We start from the raw sequence: 26004 nt of genomic DNA on the forward strand, positions 1-26004 counted from the left end.
TTTGTTTTGCTAGAGGGAAGGTTTGCATGGTGGCTCTGCAAGGGCAGTCCCTGAATTGAGCTCCAACACCTCAGTTCTAAAGTTAATTTGGTCAATTTCCTCAGAGCTTTGAGGCATTGATGGAGCTGATCTATTTTGCCAGATAACACCAGTTATTCATGTTCTGGCAATCATTTTGAGTGGGTGTACGGATCAGCAAGTCTAATGTGCATTTCTCACCTGCTCAATTTGTTTTTCCATAAAGATTTAACGGAACTGTTTGAAAACCAAATCTGCAAACAGAGAATCATGTCTTGAGTCCCAGACAATAATGCATGCGGGCACAAACAAAAATTAGCCATCAGTATTGATTCTCATAGGTCAGTCTAAACATTCTTTTACAAGCATGATTGGAAAATCACAGCTGAAACTTATTATTTTCTTTTCAAAATGCCTTCGATATGGCTTAATTATGGGTTCTTTTAAAAAGAAGAATACCTGTTGGGCTGGGATTCAACGGAGATATTGCGTTTACCGTTTTGAATGCTTAGCTAAGAAGTAAAGCTGAACATATATCTGTCATCCTTTGTCAGTTTTAACCAAACACAATGAAGATTCTAAAATAACGTTGAGAAAAACATTTTTTTCCACACTTGCTACCTTGAATGAAGCCGTAAATTCGCCCTATTTTAGAAAGAATCTTTTAAAAGGAGAGCTAATCCTCGCCTTTTAAAATCATATAAATATTTTAAGCTCGATCGGGTTCATTGTGCATATTCATTTTCCTTCTTCTTGTCATTGTAACTGAAACAATCAGCAATGATCACGACTAAATTACTTTTAATTCTCCGTACAAAATTTCCCTTATTTACAGCTGATTGGATACGACAAGGCCTTGTGCAAAAATTTAACTCCTCTCGCTTGCTGTACTTTAAAAAATAATTTACTTACAAAACATCAGTAAAAGATCAAAATAGCTTCTGTCTTTGTCTTAAAACAGTATTTTTTTGACCACCGCCCCCCCCCCCCCCAAAAGACTTCCAAAGGAGTCACCAACTTCAAATTTTTTTTTACCTTTGTTATCTTCTTAGAAGTCTTGCTGCAACTTCATTAAAAAATAATTTTCTTGCCGAAAGCACATTATGCTTTTCTGTACTGCATCATTACAAAACCGTGCTCGGGGTTCAGCCCGTACAGTCATTGACTTTAAGAGCCATTTTTGATTGCTAAACAAATCTCTCTGCTTCCTTCCCGTTTAGGTAGAAGGAATATGGTCGTGTCTCCCTGCAAGAACATATTTATTTTCCTTCTCCACCTCCTCACTTTCTAAGAACATTTATTAAAATGTCAAGTGCATGTACTTCTCCTGTTCCCCAGAAAAAGCCATATTTCAGTGCCAGCTGAACCGCGGCCTATGGCCCGTGGGTCTGAAAAAAGACGAAAGAAAGTCAAGATGACTGGCGAGACCCAGAACGATTTTCTCATGGCTTGTCACAAAAAAGCCATAATCCCAGATGACCAACATCCCCTTTAAGAAATGTTATTTAACTGGCACACAAATAACGACTATTCAGCGGCACTGAAATTTTGCACCCTCTGGAAAGTCAGAAGATGGGACCGTCACAGTGGCCCCAACAATCTACACTCTTGGTCCAATGCCAAGAGTGGAAACAGAACCTTTAAGAACCTTTAATTTTAAGCTGCCAGTCAATTATTTCATTCCTACTTCACTCGCTATAAATTGGCTGTGAACTTAAAGGGAGTGTCCAGTGTTAAGACAGAAATAGAGGGGGTCACCTTGGCTGGGAGGGGGAATCGGTGAGATTGTCAGGTCAGAAGGGGTTCGTCGTCCCACGTGGCATCTGTATTCTGGAGCCGTGGCTCAGTGAGAGGTACCAGCAACACGTCGTCTTCATCCTCGGGGGACGGGAACACACCGAGGGTGTCACCTGCCTCTACGGAGCACAAAGGTGCAGGGGGAAAGAGCCGCACCCGGAGAGTTTGCATCATCCCTGAGAGCCGTGGAGTGGGAGGAGGGCGAGGAGCCTGGGGCTCCGGGAATGGCTCGGGAGTAGGAGGGACTTTCTGAGGAAGAGGCGGGGCCTGATCTTCATGTTGGACGGAAGTCGTGTTTTCTTCCCCCGAAACCACCTCAGGCTGGGTATCGGGAGCAGAATGGGAAGAAGAGGTGGTATCAGCAGTTACAGTTGTCGTGGTGGAGGAAGATGGAGGGGCCCTAGGGAGGAGTCCCCACCGACGCATACGCCTCGCTAAGCGGCGCAGGAAGCGACTGCGGTGGGGGTGGCAGCCCCCATTGGCGGCAGCAGTAGCAGCCGGGTCACGGCGTAACAGATGCAGCAGAGACCGCAAATTCCCCAGCATCGAGTTCTGGAATGAGAAAGAAGGAAATCAGGTGAGATGCAAACCAAATTGAGCATCCGAGAAATCCGGAAAGCTGTAGTTCCATGAGGTTGCTGAAAATTGAGATCTTCCCGATCTTACTCAACAGGACTACGAATGGAATCCTTTGAACCAGGTCTATATGCCCTAGACCAGGGGTGTCAAACCTGCGGCTCCGGAGCCGAATCAGACCCCCAGAGGGCTTCTATCAGGCCCCCAAGCAACTGGCTGTCATCTGCTTCCTTCTCCCTCTCTCTTGCTTCCTTCTGCGTCACAGCTTGCTTTGCAAGGTTTGCTCAATCGCACAGGAACTACAGAGAAAAACCTCTATTTTCTCCACTGGCTGAGGTTCCTCCCTTGGGGAGCAAGGGGGAGGAGGCTGAACTTGCTTCGCCAGGCTCTCTCAATCACACAGCAGAGCTACTGAGCCAAGCCTCTCTTCCTTCTATTGAATATTTAATTGTGTCTGCCTGTGTCCTTTATAAAGTTTATCTCTGCTACCTAATCTTAAATAGGTACACATTTATGTCAGATTCGGCCCCCATAACAAATGATTTTGGCACCCCTGTAGATTGCTTATCTTCCAAAGTGCGCTTCCTCTTACATTACAGGTACAAGATCACCAGTTTTCAATGAGCCCTTGAACAAACAGGTGCCAGCGGAAATGGAATCCCTACTGCAGAGCACAATAGCTAGCGCTTGTGAAAACTGTCCACCAGGCTCCACATCTGTCTCCCACGGTAACTTTGATGGCACAGCACATCTAAATCAGGATAGGTTTACTGCGGAGAGACATTTTAAAACCAGCTATATAAAAGAACGAAGCAAAGAGACCTCAGTGATTTTATGTCAGATTGGCAGTGCACAAATACGTTAAATAATACTGTCAGGGCAATGCTCCAGAAAACACGGCCCTAGAAGAATTCAGCAGGCCAATGAGCCACGCAGAATACGAGGATCCAGGTGATAAGACAGACTTCACAGTAAGATCAGCCTTGATTGGCTAATATTTAAGAAGCCCCTACGCAACAGTCAAGCGTAGGTTTCTGTCATCTGCTCTGAGTCACCGTGGCAGCCATGTTGCCAGCAGAACAGGCCTTTTAGGCAGGCCAGAGAAAGTCCCATGAAGGGAATGTTGCCCCCCCGCCCCTTCAGACCCAGCTGACCATAAGGAGCCAGAGATGGGTAATACAAGAAAGTAGAGAAACTTGCTCTGTATCAGATAGAAAAAAACAAAAAAGTGAGGGAAATGGATCCAGAGATGGCCTAAGCACTAGCCAAAGACCACCCTTAAGGCCGGAAAAAAAGCAAGTCAAACGGGGGGAGCCATCTCACCTGATTGGGATGCTCTGTTGGGAAGCCGTCGACCGGGGGGATGACACCACGAGCAATGAGCTGCCCGTAGGAAGGTGGAGCTTGCCGCTGGATCATCTGGGCTTCCATCCGGGACATGGGGGCTACGATCCTGCAAGGGGAAGGGTAAAGATAAAAATTACAGTCCACAGCTGTCTCCCCTTCCTAAACAGCCATCCCTACCCAGCTTGCTTTCCTTTGCCATCCTCTTCTTTCTTTCCTCGTCTGTTTTGTATGACACCAGGAGCATAACCCTGATACTCTACAGCAATTATGCAGCCTGACGATCCACTCCCAAGCCCAATTCAAGGTGCTGGTTTTGACCTTTCAAGCCCTACATGGCTTGGGATGAGGATATCTGAAGGACCATCTTCCCCCAGATGTTCCTGCCTGGGAATTAAGAGCACACACCCCTGTCTGTCCCACTAATTCAAAGCACGTCTGGTGGACACACGAGACAGGGCCTTTTTGGTGGCAGCCCCACAATTTCAGAACAGCCCCTTCAATCTTAGGACGCAGTTGAAGCCAGTTGTGTTTAGGACTGCATTCAACTGCTTCCGTTGTTATGTATCAGCAGCCCTGCTAGGAGGTCTTGACCTTCTGTGTGTTTTATAATTGCTTCATTTTATGTTGTTTCTGTAATTATTTTATTTGTACTGTTAGCCGCCTCGAGTTCCACAAAGCAGAAAGGCAGCGAATAAATATTTGAAATAAATATATGATACCTTTGAGCTCCAACAGTTGTGTTCAGGAGGTATCCTCTTCCACCTTAGCCCCCTTCCTCTACTTTTGGTCTACCATGCTGACCTTTCTGACAAAGTTACTTCACCTATCTGCTGTCATGGAATTAGGGCTGGACTGAGCCTCAGTACTCTGCTAAACCCATTCCTTTCACGTTCTATAGCTTCTATAGTTGAAACTTTGGTTCTGTTTCCCAGGAGGCTTTAGGACGCATCTGGTTTTATGACCTTTCTAGTACAGATAACACCGTACATGTCTTTTGCCTTACATGACTTTAGCCCCGAGAGATAGAAAGAAAGAGATGAACTTTTGTACATCACTATACACCAGATGAGCCCCGTGGCGCAGAGTGGTAAAGCTGCAGTACTGCAGTCGGAACCCTCTGCTCACGACCTGAGTTCCATCCCAGCGGAAGCTGGTTTCAGGTAGCCGGCTCGAGGTTGACTCAGCCTTCCATCCTTCTGAGGTCGGTAAAATGAGTACCCAGCTTGCTGTGGGGGGAAGTGCAGATGACTGGGGGAGGCAAGGGCAAACCGCCCCATAAAAAGTCTGCCGTGAAAACATTGCGAAAGCAACATCACCCCAGAGTCGAAAATAACTGGTGCTTGCACAGGGGACTACCCTTACCTTTTATACACCAGGTGCTTAGCGGCAGACTTGAATGACACCTACATTAGCTCCTATGAATGGAAAGGGGTACTTAATGTGTGAATTTATTCTTATTCCTGGTTGTTCTGGCCAACCGCCCCGTGTTGTGGGTCTTGACAGAATAACCAGGATATAGCCTTTATCATATTACAGTGCACTATCTTCTATGAATTTGATTAGTTTTATATGCTGTAGACCAGTTGTTTTTTTAATGTTGTAAAAGGTTTTACATTTGGGTTTGAAGTTAAATAAGAAATGCTTTAAAACAATGATCTATCTCCCTTGATACAACTTAGGAAGCCAGTTTCTCTCCCATCCCAATGAATACAGCAGGGATGGGAGTCCATGTAAAGGTTTTTGGACTCACTGGCTGTGATTACGTACACTAAATAATGCACTTCTTTCAATGCCCTTTCAAACTGGATTTTGCCAGTTCACATAGGAAGACCCAGTTGGAAAAGGCACTGAAAGTGGATTGAATGTGCCTTAGTTTCCCTTACACTTACCTCTCCCTCTTTCCTTCCCTAGAACGCCTAACTTTGGTCATGATCTCATTTGAACCCCCCTGCGTGCAAGTCTCTTAGGCCCCCCCACAGTGGCCCCGCTCTGCCGCTCACCCAAACTCATGGCTCCGGAGAGCGTAGAGGCGGCAAGTGCAGCCCAATGCGATCACCAGGAGGAGGCCGCACACCAGGCTGCCGATCACAGCCGCCGTCACCACTTTGCGCGGGAGGACGTAGGAGCAGTCCGCCTCGTCGGAGCCGTCGGTGCAGTCTGCCTGCCCGTCGCACACCCAGCTCTCGTAGATGCAGCGCCCATCCCGACACCGAAAATTCCCCGGCTGGCACGTGTGGCAGCGCCGCTCATCAGCAGCGTCGGCACACAGGGTCTGGTAGTTGCAGCGGTCGGCAGGTCCATAGCAAGTGGCCCCGCCGGTGCCTCGCCCTCCGCAAGGGAACTGCCCGTGCGGACAGCCGCCGCAGCCGTCCTCGTCGGCGCCGTTGGCACAGTCCCAGTTGCCGTCGCAGTGCTCAGCTGCACTATAGCAGCTGGCGCCTTCACCGTCCCCACCGCCACATGGAAAATCCCACGGGACACAGTAACCCCGCACGTGGTAGGTGGCGTTGAACCCCAAGCGTATTGTTCCTGGGACAGCCTGGTACTGGACCCACGCGCGGCTGGACGGGGAGTCAACAGAGACAACTTTGCCGTTGCTGGTATAGTCCAAGTTGCGGAGCAAGCGAGGAGAGCGTGTGCTGTCAGGAGTCCCCTCGTACACCTGCAGAGTGTCCCGGACGTCCAAATCGATGACAGTGAAGCGGATGCTCAGCGGACGGCTGTCGTGGGCGTCCAGGGCCCACTGGCAGTGGGCAGCCCCTGGGTGCGCATCCGGGGCAAACGCCGGTGAAAAAATCACCCCGTAGAAGTTGTCCAGGGAGAGGTTGCATAGCAGAGCTCTCGATTCTGCGGCAGGGGGAGAAAGAAGTACGGAAAAGAGAGTGAAGATAGCCTGAGGGGCAGGAAGAAACGCAAAACAGCGAGGATTTTTATTTCACAAGTTGGGGATGCCTGAGGAAACCGATAGGGAAATGGACATAAAATTAATGGGAATATCCCCATCCCTTGAAGATACTTATATTCCAAGGCTTTTGAACAGGCCCATTTCCCCTTCCAACCGTTTCCTTCCCTCCATTTTAAATGATGTTCAACCGCTTTCCATCTTCTGTGTATTTTAAGACAGCAACGAACATTCTACAAACAACTACATGTTTCTGTTCAAGGTAAGGACTAGGGGGAAAGAAAAAAAGTAAACAAATGGGGGATAGACAGACAAGCAGAATCAGATAGAAGAAAGCAGGATGTAGTTTGAGAGGGTCCAGTGGCAAAGGCTATATTGTGCCCTCAGAATATCCTGTATTCATTCTCTGGCATCTCCACTCACAGGATGTCTCATAAGCCTCTTCTCTGCGTGAGACCTTGGAGAATTTTTGCCAGTCCGAGCAGACAATACAGAGACAGATCGACTGCTGATCTAACTCAGGAAAAGGCAACTTTGTGTGTCACATGCCGGGACTGGTAGAATTAGACTTACTGCAATAATATACGTAAAAGGCACCTTGCAGACCAACATAAGCAAATATGCTTCCAAGACCATCTCTTAAGGAGTTCACACCCAAATTTTGGCAGGGGAAGGGAGAGAGAAAGAGAGTAAAACGGAGGAGAAAAATAGAACGTGGTGGGAATCAGAATGGAAAGCAGTACCCAAATGAGAATTATTAAAAGATATGGAAGAACAAGCCCTGCTGAGGAAAGCTCTGCTTGCAAAGGGAAATTCTGCCTTAGCGACCACTGGAAGTTCTTCAATAGCACCAGCCAGCATACAGATGGGAGCAGCCTCTGCTAAAGATTACACAAGTGGATTCCTAAAAAAGCTTGGAGAATGGCTCTACAGAAAAGCAGAGTACATTTAACAGTTTCACAAAAACTGGTTCCCTTTTGGATCACTAACTGGCTGAAGCAAGGAAGCAGAGGGCAGAGATAAACGGCACAGTTGGTTTGGGGACCGGTGCCATTTAAAAGATCTGGAGTCAAGGGAAAGCAGCAAAGAAATCAAGCTGGCAGACGACACCCTGTTGGTCATCAGAGTGAAAACAAGGGGCCCTGCCACAAATCAATCAACCAAACCCATTCAAGAGTTTCTGTTTTTGATAACGACCGCTCCAGTGAATCGGGCATTACCTCCCCTTGGCCTGTCTGACGAATGTCTTTGCAGAAACTCTGAGCTCTCTGTTGTTTTCCCTCGACTTGGCTGGTCCAGCCAGGGTGGCCAACCCGTTTCTTCGGCAATCTCATATCCCCACCCGCTGGCCGGACTTGCTGGGACAGTGCTGGAGGTTGTACTTGAACACCTGCGTCCCTGGCCGCAAGACGTGGTGATCCTCGGCTTGGAAAATGTCCATTCTGGGTGAAATAAAGGAAGAAGCAAAGGGGAACAGAGAAAGAGGTGAACGGCAACATCTCAACCACCCAGTGCATATAAGGGACTCTGCCCCCTATGTATGTTATGGGTACCCCGTTCTGCTGCTTCAGGTGTGATATGATCCCCTTCCACCGGAAGCAAGGCCTTAATTGTGGTGGCCCCCAGATCTGGGAACAATCTCTTCCTGCAACTGAGCAACCCACTGTCTTGGCTGGCAGTCCAACAGGGCTGCTCAGTGTTCAGAACTAGACGCATTCCCCTAGCGTTGTGGAGTTTCAACAAGTAACCCAGGAGGTTCCTTGCTACTGCATTAAGATGTCAGGGCTGATGTCGTTTTGCGTACACAAAGCTCAAACCCATTTTGCCTTACGGATGCAATCCAGCTTCAATTAAACCAGTGTGAGATTCTTGACTAGAACGGCTTACAAGTTCTGTACTTTAGACCGACAAGGGTAGTTTCATGATTTAAGTTCCGCAAACCTCAATTTAGCTCTTGGTCTGGCTTTTCTTGTTTTGTTTTGTTCCAAGTGGTGTGGAACTATCGTCACGCATCATAAACCTACACCCCCCCCCAAATCGGGTCCGATAAACAGTCAGAGAACATCAGACGCAACACCACCACTAAAGCTATGCAGCTGTGACCCTGATCCACCCTTTTAAGAGCTCCATGTGTAATAAGCATTTAAAAAAAAAAATCTTTCATTCCACGCAAACATTAAAGACACTTCTGTCTACAGTGGACTGGGACTAAGTGGCAACCCAGGGAAGCAGACCCGGTCTGCTCATCCACCCCTACGTTGCAAGGGAGAGACAGCCTGCCCCTCCCAGCCCCACAGTACTTGCTCAGGTGCAATACTCCCTCTAGTGCGGCCAGGAGGCACTGCCTGCCTCTCTAGGGGTACCCCACCAGAATGAGGGGACCTCAAGCTAAGGAAACAAAATGGATTCTTGTCAGAAACAGGTCAAGGAAACACTCTCGGAGAGAGCCAGTTTGGTGTAGTGGTTAAGTGTGCAGACTCTTATCTGGGAGAACCGGGTTTGATTCCCCACTCCTCCACTTGCACCTGCCGGAATGGCCTTGGGTTAGCCATAGCTCTGGCAGAGGTTGTCCTTGAACGCACCACACAGGGTATCTGTTGTGGGGGGGGGGGGGGAGAAGATATAGGAGATTGTAAATCGCTCTGAGTCTCTGAAGAAATTACAGCTGCTGCTGCTTCTCCTTCTCCTCCTCCTCTTCTTTTTCTTTTCCTTCTTCTCTTTGCAAAATAGCAGAGAAACATGCTTGGGCCTGGCCTTGATTACAATTCAGGCTTCTCCAGGTCTGCCTACTCTCCCCCACCCCCCACGGAATGATGAGATTATTATGGGTTCAACAGGTAAGTATTGTTTCTGTTCTAATCCTCGGCCAACTGATTAAGTGGTCATCTCCTTGCCTCCTTACTGCAACTCACCTTGTCCTTGTCTACTGCTATGGTAATGTCTGACACCTGGACAAACCCTTTTGTCTTCTGGGCTTACTCCACCCTCAGGGTATCCTTGCTAAATTGCTTGAACCATTAAAACCCATCCTGACAAACATTACTGAGCCAGCCTCACCTATGGTTTCAATCTTTAAATCCATTCAGACACCCAGGAAAGACACTTCAGCGCCCATTAAGGAGCAATCAGAGCTCTTTGAGGGTCTTCAACACTCCAAACCAGGGGGGTCAAACATGCAGTCCGGGGGGCCAAATCAGGCCCCCAGAGGGCTCCTATCAGGCCCCTGAGCAACTGGCTGTCATCTGCTTCCTTCTGCCTATATCTTGCTTCCTTCTGCATAACAGCTTGTTTTGCAAGGCTTGCTCAATTGCACATTAGAGCTACTGAGGCTACTGAGCCAAGCCTCTCTTCCTTCTATTGGCTGAGGCTCCTCCCCCTCCTGGTCCCCTGGGGAAGGAAAGCAGCTTTCTTTGCCCAGTTCCCTGTATCCCATGGGAGAGATACAAAGAAAGCACGCTTAAGGCCAACAAGTGCTAACAGTTTAGGCATGTTTTCAGTTTTTAAAAAAATATATATTTAATTGTGTTTGTGTCCTTTATAAAGTTTATATCTCTGCTACCTAATATTAAATAGGTACACACGTGGCCTGGCCTGACATGGCTCGGCCCAACATGACATGGCCTGGCCCGACAAGATCTCATTTATGTCAGATCTGGCCCTCATGAGTTTGACACCCCTGCTTCAAACCTTATAAAACATGAGAGCAAGCCACACCTCCTGGTTCAATCTGAGCACATGTAGCCAGATTGTCCCCCCCCCCCTTACTCTAAGTAAGGGGACCCTCAGACATGCACGATGGCAGTGCATGTCTCCATCTTTAATTTCTAAATGGACCTCTGCACATCTGGACAAATTGTATTACCTTTATAAGAAACCCTATCTCTCACCTCTGTTTTTCTTAGTTCTTGTTTGCTTGTATTGTATTATTTGTGTGTGTGATTGTGTACCTTTTTACATAGTTTTCTAAACAAACAGTTTAAAACTATTTTACTTTCAGAGTTTTTATTCTGAAACTGGACCTTCGTATAATTGGGGAAGATCCCTGCTCCTAATTGGCTCTGCCTAAGTCTCCCTCTTGCTGATTTCCCCATCTAAAAAGAAGACCACAAGCATTTCCAGTAACACTAAGCTCGTGAACAAAACTTCTGCTTTATGAGTTACTGGCATTAAAGCTTTGAGCTCCTGCACAAATTAGTTTGCTCTGGGGCCATTTTTCCTGAGCTAAGACAGAAATCTATGAGCCAGAGGCTAAAAAAACCTGTGCTAAAACGCTAACTTAGCTTAGAGGAAACACTGCCCAGGTGTCTTCTTTCCCCCCAAAAGCCTTAATAGATCTTGCTTCCATCTCACTATCTTGGGCAGGACTGTACTACGTTCACTCTAATAAAGGAAGCATCTTTTTCGCCAGCTAGATTTGAATACAGTACCACCTTAGAGAGTCAAAGCTGCCTTCATCAAACGGTACCAAAAAAAAAAGGAACTTTGACTCTCATGATCTCATCCTCCCAAAATCTTGTTGGGTTTCTGTGGGGCCAATTTGGCATAGTGGTTAAATGCGTGGACTCTCATCTGGGAGAACCGGGTTTGATTCCACATTCCTCCACCTGCATCTGCTGGAGTGGTCTTGGACCAGTCACAGTTCTCTCAAGAGCAGTTCTGGGAGAACTCTCAGCCCCACCCACTTCACAGGGTGTCTGTTGTGGAGAGGGAAGGAGATTGTAAGCCACTCTGACACTCCAAGTGAAGGGCGGGGCATAAATCCAATGTCCTCTTCTTCTGCTATTGGACTGAAATCTATCTGTTCTACTGCAGAGCAACGGAGCTGCCTTCTGAAATTATCTTTTGCATCAAAAGCCTTGAGTTTTGCTTGTGCAGTTTTTTTTTTTTAAACCAAGACTGATGATCAAAGGACTGTGATTTCTTTAACCGAGTGGCAGCACTGGAAACAACCCGAGCTGACTGGAAAGAACTCCAGAAAGATGTCTTCAAAACCAACAGACTTTGCAACAGAATTATAAATCAGGTGTTAGTAGGAATGCGGAGAGGAGCACACGTTTCTAGCCACAGATGTATCAGTGGGCTCGACATGGGCGGCAACCATCAAGGAAAGCAATGTCAGGGTCAAGGCAGATAGCTTGGCGAGTACACATCCAACTGCACAGCCACAGAAGGGAAAAAGGCAGACTCCACACGAGGGACGATTAAGCAAGCACTGGATGTATGTATAGGCAGAGTAGGGCTGCCTTTGGAATACTGGGTGGCATTCAGGTGGGCCCAATATCTCAAGGCGGCTGTCGAAGAAAAGGAGAAGCCAAATGACTGAGGAGTCACAGCAGCATGCCAACCAGGGAAGCTGAAGCATTTGGGCTTTTCAGGTTAAGAGGTACTTCATAGCAAGGCAGAAAGTTAAGCTTCAGAAATGGAGTGAGTGGCTAAACAGGTGGGTGGACAAGAAGAACCTGTGTAGACATACGCAGCTAGATGGAGAGGGAGAAATGGATTGGATGCATCAATGGCTAATGAATGATTTGAGGAGCCGACTTCCATGGCTGTCCAGAGCAATTCAGCATTGGGGACATCAGAGCCACAGACGGTAGTGACCCCGCTCCCCCCTCCTCACCTCTCTCGTATTTCAGTAGAAACCCATCTCCCACCATGAACTTCCAGCTGTAGCTCAGGGTCACGTTACCCCCCTTTATCTGTAGGGGCTCCGGGATGTTGTAGCCGCAGAATTTCTTGGTTGGCTGGAAGGGCGAATGAATCGTCAGCATTTCCGAGCTGCAGATGAGACGGAACCGCTGGAACCTACAGAAAACAGGGTGACAAGGAAGAACGTTGAGGCGTATCAGGTTTTATTTCACCGATTGTGATACTCCCCAAGAATCCCTATGGAGGGGCGGTGGATCCATGCAGAGAAGTCGCTGGGGGCTGAGAAACACCAGCTGGATCTGTGGAGACCCCAGTTAGCCCAAGCCCATCTCCTGGGGGGGATAAAAGGCCAAGAGAGAAAGCAAGGAAGGAGGTGCAAAAGATAGGAGATGGAATCTTTGCTCTCCTAGGATCCCAGCTATGGTTGACATTAGGTTTTACACAGACGACGGTTAGTGTGTGCATGTGCAATTTCTCACTTGATGGAGATGATATCGTCAGGCCCGCCAACAATCACCCAGCTGCAGCTCCCATATGGCGCCCCCTTTACAGAAGGGCTACGTATCTGGCCAGGGAACTCCCCTCGGATGTCAGGGTGGCCCGAACAGACACCTGCAGAAAGGGAGAAAGAAGACCAGGTAAACGGTGAGTCCAGCCCATGCTGTCTCCCATACCATGCCAAACCTTTAATGGCATAACAGTTGCAAATAAAAATGCACAGAATATACAAATTTAAACATTGGAGATAAAATCAAAATGAAACCGAGCTTACAGATGCATTCGTACGTGGTCAGATTTAAATTTAAGGATGTCGGCCAAAAATTTTGCCACAGCCTCGCTAACCTCCCCCTCAGTATCGTTCAATAAATAATAACAGGGTGGCAGAATAGACAAATCTGGGGAGAAAGAAAGCTTGCAAAATAAATCTTCATGGAGATTATGATAAAAGGAACAATCAAGCAATATATGCTGAATTGAGTCGGGAATATTCGCTCCACAGGAACACAGTCTGTCGCCTAGAGGGACTCGATGACATTTCCCTTGTAAAACTTTGGAGGGAAACGCATTCAGTCTAGCCAACATAAATGCCCTGCGATGACTTGGAATGGTTAAGTCTGATAGATAATGGGGCATTTTGCCACAGAAAGCATAGAGACCTAAGGAAGCTGGGGAGTAAATATAAGGGTCTGTTGGACGTAGTTTCATTTCCTCCAACTCCAACTGTTTCAATTTAATACATCTGAAGATATACGACTCATCAGAAGTAAAAAAAAAAATCATCATCCTCTAACCCCAACTGGTTAAGTTTTGACATAAGAACTGCTGACCAGGATGAAATATATGGGTCTCTTTTCATACAGTCAATAAGGCTGTTAGGATCTGTTCTAAAGTGAATTTTGAGCCAGAATTTAAACACTGCAATCCAGGCTTTTGTCTCTACCGAAGACTGACCCACTTCAGAGCAGAGAGCAAAGTAGGACACACATTTTGGCATACCAAGAATTTGTCTAAAGAATGAGGCTTGAATACCCTCCACTTTCCTGGTAAATGCTGAGATCCATAAAGGGATACCATAGATAATTTGCGCTAGCATTTTAGCTTTGAACACCTGAATTGCTGCCGGAACTAATTGGTAGCCCCTTGCAAAAAAAAACCCTGTTTAATTTGAGCAACCGAACATTTAGCCAAGTTGACGGTGTTCTTACGATGTGAAACCCAGCTCAACTTGTGATTAAAAGTGATCCCCAAGTATTTAAAAAATTTTGTTTGCTCAATTGTTGAGTTGCCAATAAACCATCTCTGTGGGCGCCAGCTACTTTAGATTTAGACAACTACTTTAGATTTGGCATAATTGATAGTGAATTACAATTACAGTAGTCATAGAAGGCATTCAGATACCTTTGCAGGCCCACACTTGTGCAAGAGAGGATGGTAGTATCATCGGCATAAAGTAATAAGGGGACTGCTCGGCCTGCTAGTTTAGGCTGATGACCATTAATAGGGTTCAAAAATTGAGCCAGATCAGTTAAAAATAAATTTAAAAGATGCGGGGCCAGCACGCAACCTCAACCCCCATTAACACTGGGATTTTGCTAGTCAAGTCAAGAAGAAAATTTCACTTGGCGAAAAGTATTAGAATGAAGTTTCCTCAAGAGAAACAGCAGACAAGGGTCCATTCCCAGGTAACCTAGCTTAATCCATAGTTGGGCTCTAGAATCAAATGCGCCCTTCAAGTCGATGAAGGCAACATATAATTTTTATGTCCCGATATGCATATATTTTTCAGCAAGGAAGGCCAGAGTGCAGCAATGGTCCACAGCAGATATGCCTTTGGAGAAGACAATTTGTTCAGGACCTATGATGTTGACTAGGTGCATCCAGTCAGTTAATCGGAGTTCTAAATGTTTGGCATACAATTTGCCCATTATAGATAATAAACTAATGGGGTGGAAATGTTCTGGTAACTCCAATCCCCCCTTTTTGTAAATTGGGATAATTATAGAATCAAGCCAAGAGTCTGGGATGGAGCCATGCAGATCAATGAAAGAGAACAATTTTGCAAGGGGCAAGAGCCACCAATCGGCAAACTGTGAATACCTCAAGGCCATCAGGGCCTGGTGCTTTACCCGCTTTTAAATCCTTCAATAAATCACTGATTTCCTCTAGAGTTACTGGAGGCCAGACTGGCATATCAGTAACTGTGGGGTTTGCTAAGATAGGAGGGGATACACATGGAGCAGCAAAAATGTTAGAGAAGTAATCAACCCATGTTTGCGCAGAAATATTTGGGTCAGTAACAGAATTGTTTTTTAGATTACCCGAAATGATTCTCCAGAAAGCCTTATTATCATTAGATTTTATCGAGTGGTAAAGTTGGTCCCATTTATCCTGAAAGAAAACTTTCTTTTTGGAAGTAATAAACTCCAGGTAGGCTGTCTTACAAGCAATATAGGCCTTAATTTTTGTTGGGTCTTTGGAGTGACAGGCCTATTTAAATAGTGCTCTCAGTTCTTGTTTCCAAGCTAAACAGTCTGTATCGAACCAGCTAGAGAAATTGGACCTAGACAAGATCACAGATTTAGCTTTAGCACTGCAGTAATCAATTAATAATGAGAATCCTGAAAGGATTGTATCATCTGAATTGTAATTTATGATTGAATCCCTTAATCTGCACAGTGCTTCAGAGCCAAAGAGGGAAGAAAACTCCTTTTCTAGGGCCGGGGACCACTTGATTTTTTTGTAGAACATTCTCAGAGGCCTTCACAGATTGGGAAGATGATAACCTCCAGATCCAATCTTAAAGACAAAATTAGGGGCAAGTGGTCACTTTCCGTGCGCGAATAAATGTAAAAGTTATCAATAGATGACAAAAAGTTGGGTGAACCCAAACAAAAATCTATCACACTGCAACCCCGTGTGGAAAAAAAAGTGAAATCAGTTGCAGCTGGAAATTTGGAGAGACCATTAAATATTATAGCATTGTGTGCTATGCAGAATTCAATTAATCTAAGACCCGCCTTATTGGTTAAAGTATCTTTAGAACAATGGGGCAAACATAATTGTAGTGGAAGGGATTCAGCCGCTTCAAAGCCAAAATGAGAGATCCATTTCTGATTATTACAGCCTATCCGAGCATTAAAATCACCAAAAATCATGAGCTGAGCAGTATGCAATTTCCGAGACAAAGACATCACACAATCAGAAAATTTCTCCCAGACCATGCTGTCTCCCAATTCCCACTGATTTTCTGCTGCCCCCTCCCCTTAATAACATATCTTAAATGCTTCTTTCTATTTACTATAAAGCAGGGATGTCAAACTAATTTGCTATGAATTAATATTTATGTCATTTATGTCAGATTCAGCAAACTAATTTGCTGAATCTGACATAAATGAGACCTTGTTGGACCGGGCCATGTGTGTACTTATTTAAGATTAGGTAGCAAAAATATAAACTTTATAAAAGACACAGACAAATGCAAAGATTTTTTTTTTTACAAAAACTTAAAACATCCTTAAAACATTAGCACTCGTTTTAAAGGTGCTTTCTTGGTATTTCTCCCATGGGATTTAGGGAACTGGGCAAAGGAAGCTCTGGCTCTTTCCTTCCTTCCCCAGGGGATCAGGAGGGGGAGAAGCCTCAGCCAATAGAAGGAAGGGAGACTTGGCTCAGTAACACTGCTGTGTGATTGAGCAAGCCTTGCAAAGCAAGCTGTTGTGCAGAAGGAAGCAAGAGAGAAGGAGAAGGAAGCAGATGACAGCCAATTGCTCAGGAGCCTGATAGGAGCTCTCCTGGGGCCTGATTTGGCCCCTGGGCTGCTTGTTTGACACCCTTGCTATAGAGGGTCAGGATTCTATGACTATTCCAGAACATCTTCTAGCTGCTCTGACACATCTTTTCCATCTGCACTGTCCTATCCCTGAAACTCCCACTTGAAGCTCCCCACTCACCCATATAGGAGGGGCTGCTTTCCACGATTGGAATGATACCTAAGGAGCAGAAAACACAGAGAATCAGGTTAATATGTTAATCGACTGTTTCCAACAATGGTCACGTCTTCAGCCTCATTAAAGAGTAATGAGTTATAAACTTCCTTGGACCACAGCCCATTTTATCAGATGTATGAAGTTTTAGCCTCAGTTAACAAACACACCCATGGGTGTTCCGAGAACAAGGAAGTGTTCGTAAACCGTGCATCCAAAAGATCATAAAAATCATCTTTCTAAGCAGAACCCAGAGGTATGCAATAGAACATGGTGCATTCTTGACAGCATGCCTGAGGGGCCAAAAGACCACCTCCCAAAAAGTGCTGAATTAAATTGGGACTTCAGTTCTGATTGGAAGCACTTTTCTGCAGCAAGAAAGTCACAACCGTGACCATGTTCAAGACCAATTAGATCTGTAGCTGTAATTCTGCAGTGTCAGGCTGAGGCCCTCCTTTCAATGACTTTTGTTGAAGCAAGAATGTAAGATCACTCCTGCTGGATCAGAGCACTGGTCCATCTAGTCCAGCATCCTGTCTCACACACTGACCAACCAGTCCCTCTGGACACCCAACCACAGGACACAGAAGGTGAGGCCTTCTCCTAAGGCTATCTCCAAATTCAGAGGTTGACTACCTCTGAATGTGGACGTTCCCATTAGTTACCATTTTAGCAGAAGCAAATCTCTACTACAATTTTACTCTGAATTCACACCATAGATAAGCAACGATGTAATGTGATAGAGAGTCATAGATACCATATCACGAATCTAGGCGCTTTCAGCAGATAAACTAATCATTTTGGTTTCATTTTGACCACATGGGAAGAACACAACACATTAAGAAGAATATTGCTGAATTAAATTGGGACTTCAGTTCTGATTGGAAGCACTTTTCGGCAGCAAGAAAGTCACAACCATGACCAAATTCAAGACCAATTAGATCTATTGCTGTAATTCTGCAGTGTTGGATTTATATCCTGCCCTCCACTCCGAATCTCAGAGTGGCTTACAATCTCCTTTACCTTCCTCCCCCACAACAAACACCCTGTGAGGTGGGTGGGGCTGAGAGGACTCTCACAGCAGCTGCCCTTTCAAGGACAACCTCTGCCAGAGCTATGGCTGACCCAAGGCCATTCCAGCAGGTGCAAGTGGAGGAGCGGGGAATCAAGCCCGGTTCTCCCAGATAAAAATTCATGCACTTAGCCACTACATCAAACTGGCTCTCTTAACCCCTGTAGCTAGCAGGCATTATCTGTGCATCATGTACTACAGACTTTCACCAGTCAAGAATGCATTACGGAGACCCGTAGATGCCAGAGAAGGAAATGATAACCTTAGAAAAAGATAAACTATTACTTTATATATAGGAAAGTCAAGGTTTTAAGGGAAATGGTCTACCCTAGCTTACAAGACTGTCCCATTGACTATACTGCAAAGTTCTAAAAGCATTAGTACAGGTCAATGGTATTCAGACAGAAACTGTAGTGGATTAATAAATTCCACTACAGCTTGTCGCTGCTGATATACTTCTCCTCAACAGATCTATTGAATCCTTCTTTCAAATCCTTTTAAAAAGCTATCTATGTCTGTGGCCATCACTTCATCCTCTGGCAGCAAATTCCAAATTTTAATGACTCACTGAGTAAAGAAGTTATTTCCTTTTCTCCACCCTGAATCTACTGTCCATCAACTTCAATGGATGCACTCAAGTTCTAGTACTTTGGGAGAGGGGAAAAAAGTTCTCTCGGCCTACTCTCTGTAACCCATGCGTAATTTTTAAAATCTCTAGCTGACCCCACTGAATCGCCTTGTTTCTGGAAAGTCCCAGATTCTTCGGTCTTCCCTCATAGTACAGCGAGGCCGAGGTCAGCCGCAAAGTGTTTGGGGAGAGACCAACTTCCACCCAACTAAACACAAGAAGCAAATCACTGGTCTGTCAAGGTTGCACATCATAAGAACATAAGAGAAGCCATGTTGGATCAGGCCAACGGCCCATCCAATCCAACACTCTGTGTCACACAGTGGCAAAAAATTTTATATATACACACACACTGTGGCCAATAGGATACTGCTGTGTCACTGCACTACAGCAATCATTCACAAACGTACAAACAACAACAGAACAATATTCAGTGATATGTGCCTGCAGCCATAAGAACATAAGAGAAGCCATCCTGGATCAGGCCAACAGCCCATCCAGTCTAACACTGTGTCACGCAGTGGCCAAAAAGCCAGGTGCCATCAGGAGGTCCATCAATGGGGCCAGGACACTAGAAGTTCTCACACTGTGCCCCCAAGCACCAAGAAGACAGAGCATCACTGCCCCAGACAGAGAGTTCCATCTATACCTTGCGGCTAAGAGCCACTGATGGACTTCTGCTCCATATGTTCATCCAGTCCCCTCTTGAAGCTATCCGTGCTTGCAGCTGCCATCACCTTCTGTGGCAGTGAATTCCATGTGTAAGCCAGGACCAGTCTTGCTTGCTCTGACAGGCAACTGCTCTCCAGGGTCTCAGATTAGAAGCCTTACACATCACTGACTCCCAACCTTTTAACAGGAGATGCAAGGAATTCAACCTGGGACCTTCCACAGGTGATCTCCCCTTGCATCTTTCAGAGTCACCCAAAGGGGCAAAACGCACACTCTTTATAAGCATCCACAGCCCAGCGCATCATGGTAATTAGAGGGCCCAACAAGGATCTGGGAGACCCAGGTTCAAGTCCCCACTCTGCCCTGGAAGCTTGACCTTGGGCCAATCACCCACTCTGCCTAACAGGGTTGGGAAGACAAAATGGAGGAGAGGGGAATGATGCGAGTCACTTTGGGTCCCCATTCCGGGAGAAAGACAGCACATATGAATGAAGTCAATAATAAAGAAGAACACACGACCAATTTCACACTAGACCTTTCATCCTGGTTCAGCCCTGTCCCCAAACTGACATTCTACGCGAGAATCAGAGAAACCAACTCTACGATTCTCTGATTTTAGGGTAGAATGTCAGCTTCCGGGACAGAGCTAAACCAGGATTCAAGGTCTAGTGCGAAACGGGTCATTGTCTCCAAATGCACCCAAGCTCCAGAAGGCACCTCAAGGGTCAAGCGGACATGGACCCTCCCACTTCTCCCCTCCCCGCCCTTACCCCAGAGAAGTCCAAGGACCAAGGCTCGGGCAACCTTCGACGGCACCAGCAGCGCCGGGGACCCCCTGCGACCAAGGCCCGGCGCTGGAGGCTGGAGATCCGGGTCGCCTTCTGCCTCCATCGCCCAAGCGAAGGCTTGGAGGTCAACGCAGGTCGTCTTCCTTCTCCCTCTTCGTCCCGGAGGGAGGCGCGGATCGGGGCCGGGGGGGGGAGCGCGCAAGAGCCTCTCCGCCGCCGCCTCCTCCTGCCTCCCGCTTGGGCTCCGGGCGCCCTTCACCTCGCCTCCCTCCTGGCTTCCAAACTTTGTTTTCCTCCTCCACTTCCTGCCTTCGCAACTTTCCCAGCCGGGGGAGCCTCACGTGACGCTGCCCTCTTCCTCCCTACCTTGCCTGGCCTCATTCCGGCGCGTTCACACACAAGCTCAGCCCACCGCGCGTAACCCTTTCGGTTACGCGCCAGCACTGGCTAGGCGATTCTCGGAGAGGCTCTAAGGACGGCCTCGGAAGGCGGAGCGGAGTTCGGACCCGCCCCGCGCTCAGATCGCCGCTTGGCTGCGTTAAACCGGAGTGACGCTGGTTCTTCTCCTCGTCCCCCCCCCTCCCCCCGATCTGGAAACAGTCCTCTCCTTACCGCCTTAGAATCATAGAGTTGGAAGGGACCTCTAGGGTCATCTAGTCCAACCCCCCTGCACAATGCAGGGTACTCACAAACACCTCCCCCCTTAATGGAAAGCTGCAGGGATCGGGGTGGGGTAGTCGTGCAGCCTCCGATTGGCAGCTTCTCCGTTAAATCGGAGTGACACTGGTTTCTCCTCCCGATCTGGAAACAAGTCCTCTCCCTACCGCCTTAATGGAAAGCTGCAGGGATCGGGGTGGGAGGGGGGTAGTCGTGCAGCCTCCGATTGGCAGCTTCTCCGTTAAATCGGAGTGACACTGGTTTCTCCTCCTCCCGATCTGGAAACAAGTCTTCTCCCTACCGCCTTAATGGAAAGCTGCAAGGATCGGGGAGGAGGGGGGTGTCGTGCAGCCTCCGATTGGCAGCTTCTCCGTTAAATCGGAGTGACACTGGTTTCTCCTCCTCCCGATCTGGAAACAAGTCTCCCTACCGCCTTAATAGAAAAGCTGCAGGGATGGGGGGGGGGCGGGGAGTTCGTGCGGCGGTCTTGCAAAGAAGCCCGCTCAGATTGGCAGCTTCGCTGTTAAATCGGAGCGATACTAGTTTCCTTCCCCCCCTCCCCCCCCACGAATCTGGAAACAGTCTTCTCCGGGACCACCTTATAATGGAAAAACTGCAGGGGGGGCGGTTCGTGCGGCGGGCTTCCAAAGAAGCGCGCTCAGATTGGCAGCTTCGCCGTTAAAGCGGAGTGACTCCAGTTTCTCCACCTCCAGCCCCGATCTGGAAACAATCATTCCCCCCACCCCCACCCCACCCCACTCGCATCGCCTTGTGGAAAGCGCCAGGGATGTGGGAAAAGGAGGGCGCGGCTCTCTTCTTTGTGCTTTCCAGATCGCCCCGGGAAAATATGTCCTATGTTCCGCTCCAAGTTGTGGGCCTGGCTTTTTAAGAATGGGCGCTTTGACTCTCCCTCCCCTGCCGGCGCCGGGATCAGGAGCGCGCCCATTGGCCGGCGCTGAGGGCCACCTACTGGCTCCGGCGCAGCTCTGCAAGCCGGGGCGAGATGGCCGCTGCCAGCAGGCCTCCCATTGCAAAAGCCTCCTGAAAGTGCTTGCTCAGGCCTGGCCGGACTGCAGCAAGCGGCGGCAGTTGCGTTGCCGCCCTTCCCTCCCTCCCTTGGTGGGGCCGAGTGAGAGCCGCTCTTTGCCAGGCCGCCCGGAATCCGCAGGCACCTTGAAGACGGCGGGAAAAACACACACACACAAACTAAATGCGAGGGAGGATGCAGCTAAGGGGACGGCTTTGGAAGCCAATGCAGACTCGAGGCTTGCTCAGACAAAACCGAAGATGCACACAAATAGTTTTTAACACATTAAAGAAGAAGAAGATATTGAATGCCCTCCACTCCGAAGAGTCTCAGAGCGGTTCACAATCTCCTTTACCTTCCTCCCCCACAACAGACACCCTGTGAGGTGGGTGGGGCTGGAGAGGGCTCTCACAGCAGCTGCCCTTTCAAGGACAACCTCTGCCAGAGCTATGGCTGACCCAAGACCATGCTAGCAGGTGCAAGTGGAGGAGTGGGGAATCAAACCCGGTTCTCCCAGATAAGAGTCCGCACACTTAACCACTACACCAAACTGTCTCACCAAACACATTGATGATAACTTTGTCGTACTTATTGAGAGCCAGTAGGGGTGTATAGTGCAGGGGTCCCCACCTGCCCCTGGAGTCCTAGAGATGTACATATATGAACATATGAAGCTGCCTTATACTGAATCAGACCTTTGGTCCATCGAAGTCAGTATTGTCTACTCAGACTGGCAGTGGCTCTCCAGGGTCTCAAGCTGAGGTTTATCACACCTATTTGCCTGGACCCATTTTTGGAGATGCCGGGGATTGAACCTGGGACCTTCTGCTTCCCAAGCAGATGCTCTACCACTGAGCCACCGTCCCTCCCCTATGTAGGGTTGCGCCCAGGGATGGCCCTAGCAGACTGGCACCCTAGGCTTGGCTAACTTCTGGCACCCCCACCCCCTGCACTGATAACGTCATCGAGTCACATAGGGCACTCAATTCCAGGACCCCAGAAGGCGGCCGCCCTAGGCAATTGCCTGGAGACTTTGGGGGTGGAGCCAGGAGCAAGGGTGTGACAAGCACCACCGAACTCCAAAGGAAGTGGCTGGCCATCAGGTTTAAAGGGACCACACGCCTTTTAAATGCCTCCCCCCACATTGGAAATAATGAGCCACATCATGTGACTCTTTCACACACATGCTGTGGCTCTCAAAGCCCCAACCACCCTGTTGGTTGGCTTGGAGAAGACAGTTGTCTTGTTAAATCACTTCTACAAGCTGAGCCAGCTGGTGGCTTGGAGAATGCATTTAAAGTTAAAGTTGCTTTCTTTCTACCTCTCTTTTCCTCCTCCCCCATCTATTTCCCTCCCTTCCTTGTGGCTCTCAAACATCTGATGTTCATGTCTTGCGGCTCCTAAACATCTGATGCTTATTCTATACGTCTTGCAGCTCCTAAACATCTGACGTTTATTCTGTGTGGCTCCTACGCTGAGCAAGTTTGGCCACTCCTGGAGTAGACAGTACTGATCCTGGTGAACCAATGGTTTGATTCAGTATCAGGCAGCTTCATGTGTACCTCCTAAAGCCCCTTGCATGTTGGTGGCACTGTTAATAATAATTGCAATCATGAGTGCAAACTTTTTCCTGGATTAAAGCCCACTTCATCAGAAGCGTGCAGTGTGTCCCAGCTGGCAGCGAGCGAGCATTTCTGTATATGTATCTGCCAACTAAGGACACGCCTTGTGCACCGGAAATGGGCTCTAATCCATGAAAGTTTTTGCCGTAATAAATCTGATGGTCTTCATTGAGCAGCTTCGGCAGCAACAGGTCAGACTTCTTCAGATATTGGAAGGAGGAAGAATGAAAGCGTTAAGGGGTGGGGAGTAGAAATTTTATTTATGCATCTATTTAAAGTCTGCTTTTCTTTCTGAGACAAGGCAAATTACATAATGCAAAGTGTAATCAATCCAACGAGACATCTAATCAACAATGTAATAGGACTGCAGAAATCTGAAAAAGGTGTAAGTATTAATGTGTTTGTTTATGTATTTATTTCAATACTTATAGAAATATTGATACCCTGCCTTTCCTCGTGGTTTAAGGCAACTTTAAAAAAAAGGTAAAGGTAGTCCCCTGTACAAGCACCAGTCATTTCCGACTCTGGGATGACATTGCTTTCACAACATTTTCACGGCAGACTTTTTACGGCGTGGAGAGCAAGTTTGGTGTAGTGGTTAAGTGTGCGGACTCTTATCTGGGAGAACCAGGTTTGATTCCCCACTCCTCCACTTGCACCTGCTAGTATGGCCTTGGGTCAGCCATAGCTCTGGCAGAGGTTGTCCTTGAAAGGGCAGCTGCTGTGAGAGCCCTCTCCAGCCCCACCAACCTCACAGGGTGTCTGTTGTGGGGGAGGAAGATAAAGGAGATTGTGAGCCGCTCTGAGACTCTTCGGAGTGGAGGGCGGGATATAAATCCAATATCTTCACCTTCTTCTTACTATTGCCTTCCCCAGTCATCTACACTTTCTCCCCAGCAAGCTGGGTACTCCTTTGACCGACCTCGGAAGGATGGGAGGCTGAGTCAACCTGGAGCCAGCTACCTGAACCCAGCTTCCGCCAAGATTGAACTCAAGTCGTGAGTGGAATTTAGGACTGCAGTACTGCAGCTTTACCACTCTACTGCCAGAGGGCAGTAATATTACTTAGAGTAATACTAGTATAATATAGTGGGTTCAACGCAAGGAGGAGATGCTGTGATCATAGCTCTTTTATTAAGTACAGCAATGGCAATGGCTGAACTCTAAGGCTGCTCAGCTAGGCCGACGGGGCCAACCACATACACTTCAAGGTTCCTGTCCAAGGACGCCATTGAAGCATGCAGACCAGCAGGGGGCCCATGATTGGAGCAGGGCAGCATGGATTTGGATCCTCCTGCCCATTGTTCCTGAGTCCCTGAGCTCCGGCCTAAAGGCTCCAATAAGCCTTAGTCCGCATACACAACAAATAGTTCAAAATGTTTTTTTGTGCAAAACGAAAAATAACAAACCCCACAACATGACGTGTTACACTATGCAAGGAACAGTATTACAGAAGTAGAACAGCGAGATAAAATTCGCAGAAATGGATATTGCATCTTGGAAGCCTGGAGTCCTCTTCCCTTCCTTGGACCAGTTCCCCGAACGATTCTGTTGAGGCTAGCCTGACTCCATCCAATCTTGGAAGCTAAGCAGCATTGGCCTTGGTTTATACCACCAAGAGAATCCAGTGTTGCTAAGCAGGCAGTGGCAAACCACCTCTGTTATGTCTTTTTCCTTGAAAACGATGACATGTCAGCACCTTCCACCATCACAGTTGTCTTTATGAAAATACCCTGGGCGCGCTGCACAAGAAAGTTTGCGCCCAGAGTAAAACTTTTAAAGATGTCACTGGATTCAGACGTTGTCCTTCTGAACTGCTCTGTTTTATACAGTTGCAGAAGGCTAAAAGTGTGTGGAACCCTGGCAGATCTCTTCAGGCAGACCTTTCCAGGCGAATGCGCGTGCATGCACAGTTGCTGATAGCCCTCCAGGGGCCTGATTCAGCCCCTGGGCTGCATATTTGACACCCCTGCCTATATAGTATGCATTACAGGGGTCATTTTGTAGGAAAAAAGTGGTGCTAGAGCTCATTAGGACAGCATTTGCATATGCCAAACCCCTGACATCACCGGAAAGTGTACTAAATTATCAGCTCAGCATCTACCTTAAAATGCTTCTTGAATTACAATTGTCCTAATAAAACCTGACTCCCATCATACTTTTTAAATTATTCTCTCCTATGAAGAGCCCCGTGGCGCAGAGTGTTAAAGCTGCAGTACTGCAGTCCTAAGCTCTGCTCATGACCTGAGTTCAATCCCCTGCTGGAAGCTGGGTTTTCAGGTAGCCAGCTCGAGGTTGACTCAGCCTTCAATCCTTCCGAGGTTGGTTTAATGAGTACCTAGCTTGCTAGGGGGAAAGCGTAGATGACTGGGGAAGGCAATAGCAAACCACCCCGCAAAAAGTCTGCCGTGAAAACGTTGTGAAAGCAACGTCACCCCAGAGTTGGAAACGACTGGTGCTTACACAGGGGACCTTTCCTTTCCATGGGGCCACAGTGGCATGATGAAGATTTCCATCTGTCTGCTTTATATGTTTTGGTTATTTTCCCTTTTTGTGTGTGGGAGAAAATATTAGAAAGTTTGTCAAATCTTCGAGTTCAGCAAAATTCTCACAGAGGGGGTTGAACAATGGAGCTCAGAAGCAATTATTGGGGGGGGGGGTAAGAAAGAAAGAAAGAGCACAATACAATTTAGAGGTTCCAGCGCTCTGCTCCTGTGAGCTCCTGCCCAAAATGAGACCTGTGCATTACTGTAGTCTGGTCTTGA

General features: G+C 47.5%; 1 protein-coding gene across 1 annotated transcript; it reads right to left on the minus strand.

Annotated features, from left to right (window-relative positions):
* Positions 1–802: 802 nt before the first annotated feature.
* Positions 803–20036, minus strand: LRP10 (LDL receptor related protein 10). Its single transcript, XM_060256518.1, has 8 exons — positions 19916–20036; positions 16741–16779; positions 12769–12901; positions 12261–12445; positions 7861–8082; positions 5739–6585; positions 3715–3844; positions 803–2367 (listed from the first exon to the last, which is right to left on the minus strand). Exons 1-8 carry the CDS (start codon positions 20034–20036, stop codon positions 1807–1809), a joined length of 2238 nt encoding a protein of 745 aa, XP_060112501.1. The 3' UTR covers positions 803–1806.
* Positions 20037–26004: the final 5968 nt, after the last annotated feature.

The sequence above is a fragment of the Heteronotia binoei genome, chromosome 15, assembly GCF_032191835.1.
Source record: "Heteronotia binoei isolate CCM8104 ecotype False Entrance Well chromosome 15, APGP_CSIRO_Hbin_v1, whole genome shotgun sequence".
NCBI classification, from domain to species: domain Eukaryota; kingdom Metazoa; phylum Chordata; class Lepidosauria; order Squamata; family Gekkonidae; genus Heteronotia; species Heteronotia binoei.

Excerpts from the sequence above, each read along its gene's own strand:
- LRP10 (XM_060256518.1), bottom strand. The coding sequence starts at position 20,036 with ATGGAGGCAGAAGGCGACCCGGATCTCCAGCCTCCAGCGCCGGGCCTT. Across the intron at positions 12,446-12,768 it reads GACGATATCATCTCCATCAA|GTTCCAGCGGTTCCGTCTCA; the intron begins GTGAGAAATTGC and ends TGTTTTCTGTAG. Across the intron at positions 8,083-12,260 it reads TCTACTGAAATACGAGAGAG|AATGGACATTTTCCAAGCCG; the intron begins GTGAGGAGGGGG and ends TATTTCACCCAG.